At 38.9% G+C, this 4,673-nt stretch overlaps 1 protein-coding gene across 1 annotated transcript in view; it reads right to left on the bottom strand.

Moving 5' to 3' along the window:
• LOC122086868 (ATP-dependent 6-phosphofructokinase 4, chloroplastic-like) overlaps nt 1-3,932 on the bottom strand; it is an 11,619-nt gene extending 7,687 nt beyond the window's left edge. The window contains exons 1-5 of the mRNA XM_042655799.1: nt 2,262-3,932; nt 1,135-1,181; nt 950-989; nt 801-863; nt 578-724 (exon numbers count right to left, since the gene is read on the bottom strand). Coding sequence (XP_042511733.1) covers nt 578-724; nt 801-863; nt 950-989; nt 1,135-1,181; nt 2,262-2,576 — 612 coding nt within the window. The 5' untranslated portion in view covers nt 2,577-3,932. The remainder of the gene's footprint in view (nt 1-577; nt 725-800; nt 864-949; nt 990-1,134; nt 1,182-2,261) is intronic.
• Between the last annotated feature and the right edge of the window lie 741 nt (nt 3,933-4,673).

Raw genomic sequence — 4,673 nt, forward strand, 5'->3', positions numbered from 1 at the left:
TTTGGTGTTGGTGAATCTTTTTCTTTCTTTTCTTTTCCTAGTCAAGTAGACTACCTCCTTCAACACATTTAAAAATATCTAAAAGTACGAATCCAGTGAAAGAATGGCTTGCAGTTATATATATGAATATATAACTATGAATAAGAAATGCATCTGCAAAGATGACATTTTATCTTATGGTGTTCTGTAAAGGAGCAAGTACTGGAGTGTAATGCCACTAGCACAAGAACTGCAAATGCTGCAACATCGACTAGGCTCGACCATCCTTAAATAACTATCATTAAGAGTACTAACTAACCTTCATTTAGATGTACTGTGTGAACAAGTATGGCCTTACAACAGAAATACAGCAGAACCAAAACCACAGAGACTAAACTAAACTCACCTCAAGTCCGAGGATGTCAATGATGCCATACATATAATTCTTCAATATTTTGAAAAAGAATACTAACTAGGCTCGACCATTCTTAAATAACTATCATTAAGAGTACTAACTAACCTTCATTTGGATGTACTGTGTGAACAAGTATGGCCTTACGACCGAGATACAGCAGAACCAAAACCACAGAGACTAAACTAAACTCACCTCAATTCCGAGGATGTCATCAACGCCATACATATAATTCAGGCCACATACTATCTCACGAATCACAGTATTAATACCCGGGCACAAGCCACCACATGTCACTATGCAAGCTCTTACTTCTTCTTCCTTGAAATAAACCTGAAACGCAGGAAAGATATTTTGAACCAGATGTACAAAAATCCCAAGTTATTGTGGTTGTGGAAAGGAAATAAACCTTTTCCCGAGGACCTGCACGCCGAAAGTGTACTCCTCTAGGGCTGTTCCTCCGTACAACAATCTGGATGCAAATAATGAAGATAAAAACATATCTGCAAAATCGTTAACACCATGCATTCAATAGAATAAAAGAAAAGGGTTACCTACTTTTTGTGCTACCACATCTTCTGGGTCAACAAAGTGCTGCCTGGGAGAAAAAGAATGACTTTATCACTTTTATATCCAAGAAAAGCAGATCTCAGGGGCTGGAAAACTCCCAGATAGACCAATGAATGTGTATGTAGATAACCAAAACTGATTGATAAAGTTTCTGAAGAAATTTATGGACTTACTTAACAATTGCATATGCTGAACTCTTCTGCAAAGGATTTGGGTATGCCTGAAGGAAAATAAAGAAAGAAGCATGAATCCTACAAGAAGGTTCGTGAAGACCATCATAGAATGACAATTTTAAATAGGGAGAGCATCCTCTGAGCCAGTGGAATAGATGAGCGTACAAATGATGTGCGGTAAAATGGTATCGTAGATTAGAGGGCAGGTAGATTAGAGAGCAGCAAGGTCATTTCAGGTGAAAAGGAAAGAGAGAGACACAAAAGTGCTAGTGTACATCAGACCTACCAGACAATGCGAGTTATAGATGTGCTGCCTAATCATTTAAACAATTTGAAGGCTTGGGACTATCTCCCGGTAAGCTGAAGAGAGCTCCTTCATTTGACTCAGAAAATTTTCTTACGCATTTTTATAATTATAACTTACTTAATATAAGGAAAGTAATCAAATTTTATATTTTTTTCATAATATTTCAAATACTTTTCAGATTCCAAAAGCACACTTTAGATCTTCTGGTTGGAAGGGAAGGGAAAAGAAATTAAAACTAAAATAAAATGGAAAATTTATAATCATGTCCAATAATTATTATGTAACTTACTAACAATGTTGACCAAATTTTACTCCACTGTTCAACCAAATCCCTTATTTGAATAGGCATTTATTTGAAAATTTTAATTATCAAATTTGGTAAGATTTTAGGTTAGCTACACAATCATGATTCATGACTACACAGATTTTTTAATTTAATTTCTCTTTTCTTCACTTGTAACCTGATGAAATTCTAGCTGACTTTCTATTACCATTCCTTTTCATTGTGATTACTCACTAAGGAAGGAAGTGGTTTGCTTCCGAGAGTTGCATTCTAATTTCTCGTTTACATTTAGACATAGTATGCTAAATTGACTTTACTAATTAACCTAAATCAACCTACAGAGATTTCGAAACTGAATGATCTGACAAACAACGACTAAGTCACAAAGCAAAATGAATGAATTCAATTTAGCAAACGAAGATATGAGACCAATCATAAGATTCATAACTTATTATCAGATTCGGAAGGTAAAGTTCAGTAAAGAAATGCTGAAAGGAAACGCTGATAAGTAGGGCAATGAGGAGGGATAAAACTTACAGGTAAATCGGGGAGGAAGTCGGTTAAGTGAGGAACATCTTCGAGGACGAAACCTTCATCTTCAGCTTGGTTCGATGTTTGAGCTCTGATAACGTGTTTTTGGCGCCAAATTAAAGGTTTTTTGCGGAAACTGAAGCTCAGCTTGCTCGCAACCAAATTTGACTTAACTAAGATTGAAATATTTGTTTGCTTCTGCGATCTGCAGATGAATAAAGAAGAAGAAGAAGAAGAAGAAGAAGAAGAAGAAGAAGAAGAAGAAAGGGGAGAACGGGAAGATGAGGGAAGAGTGAGAGATGGGGGATTCAAGAGCTCCATGATAGAGAGAGAGGGGAAATGGAGCTTCCCAATAACAGAGGGAGTGGGAAGAGGCGAGATTCGAGAAAAACTGCGACGTTAGTGTTACGGGAGAATTTTGAAGGGAAATTTCCAGCGCTATCCGCTGGAGAATGGCACAATTATGAGAACAATCCTCTGTTTCATCAAATCAGACTTAGGCTTTAGTTTCAGTCACGGTTAATTAAATACTAAAATATCCTTATTAAATATGAAGTACTTAAAATACCCTTGCAATCTGACACAAATTATGCAACACGCAACAACCAACAATGGTCTGAGGTGCGTGGTTTGTTTTACTTTTTGTGTAGTTCATGTAGTTGGATTCGCTCCTGGTGCAGTCCCAACAATGGATTGCAGTGGGAGCGATTTAAGGTGGGATAATGGTTCCGAACCAACGAAGAAAAAATTGAAAGAACAAGACTTCTTGGAGACAATTCACAGATAAACTCTGTGGATTTTCTGCAAACACGATCAGTTTCAACGGGGTTAGGGTTGTCGCTCAACGATAGGCATGTGGCTTCTTTGACGGATTCACCGGTTTTCTCCCTCTTCGATAATGAGATCGATCAGGAGTTGCAAAGACAAGATGTGGATTTGGATCGATTCATCAAACTTCAGGTCTACATCTTGTTCCTCGTATCAAAAATTTTTCTTTTTCCTAGCATGGCTTATATGCACTAGCCAAAACTTCTAGGGAGAAATGTGATAATCACCGTGATTTGGTTTTTGGCTATTAGCATTTTCTGTACCTCATTGTCATAGATTTCCACGTTGACAAGGAGAGCAGATGACCATGTTGGTGATCTTGGAGACGAGGTAAGGCTCCAGTGAATAATGAGAAGATAGAGTTTTGGTGAAGTAGCTGTGAGCAAGGCGAGAGAGGACCATAACGATGGTGTAATCAGCAGGGAGGGAGAGGTTGGATTGGAGTATGTGGGGCTTGAGCTTTTCGACCACTGTAGTGAAGACTGGGTAAGAGAGGCCGTTGGAGGATCGCCACTGGGTGTCGCGCACAGGTGCCTCCATGGTCCAAATGTGTTCTGAGGTGAGGGCTCGAAAGGTGGAGACACTGTGGTCAGCAGAGGAGTCATTATTGTTGTTATTATTGGAGGAAGAGGAAGTTGAGGAGGAGGAGCAGAGGGATGCAGAGCAGGAGAGCATGGAGACGATGATGAAGAAGAGGAGAGGGGCTGCGGAGGTGGAGGAGAGGATTGCTATTGGGGAGGAGGTGGTATTGCTGTTTGGTGCGTATGAGTCCAAGAGGAGAGATGAACTGGGATCCAGGCGATTCTGCAGATGGAGGAGGTTTGACAGCATCAGTAGGAACGATGGATCCATCATATCTCTCTCTCTCTCTCTCTCTCTCTCTCTCTTTGCACTTGATGTCTCGATGAAGGTGAGAATGTCTTGGTGAAGGTGAGAATATGTAGGGATGAAGAGGAATTGGGTTAAAATGAATTTTAGTGAAAAAGATATTACGGTCATTTTAACTCTTGACTTAATAGTGATTGACTGTAGGGGCCACCTTTGCTATCTAAGCTTAGGATCCATTGGTAACTACCAACTTGAAAAAAGCCCATGTGAAATAAGAGGAGTTCCACAGTTTTTCCCAATGCAAATCGGTTTGCCCACTAGTTCCAATATTTTACTTATACATTTTAGAAAAAGGTTTGATATGTTGCCGGTATATGAGATCTGTATTTATTTCTTTTCTCTTTCTCTTGGAAAAATCCCTTATGTTTCTCTCATTAGATGAGCAGCTAGCTCCAGGAAAATTGACGACATATCTAACCTCCTCCCATAAATTTATGAAAATCTTATAAATATTTTTGTTATCAAAAGTAAATTAGGGAGAGACCCAACACCTTTGTGACCTTTATAATCATCCTGTCCTAGATAATTCTATAATGGTTGTCGATTTGACACCCCTGAGCACCATGGCTGTGAAGAGGACCGGCAATAATTAAAGCCACACATGTTGTTATCTTTTTGCTCCGGACCAAAATATAATAATTATGATTTTTCCTTTCCGGCCGGCCAGATAATGCCAATAACACCTTTGTTGAATGTTGTCCA

The sequence above is a fragment of the Macadamia integrifolia genome, chromosome 8 (assembly GCF_013358625.1).
Source record: "Macadamia integrifolia cultivar HAES 741 chromosome 8, SCU_Mint_v3, whole genome shotgun sequence".
Classification (NCBI taxonomy): Eukaryota; Viridiplantae; Streptophyta; class Magnoliopsida; order Proteales; family Proteaceae; genus Macadamia; species Macadamia integrifolia.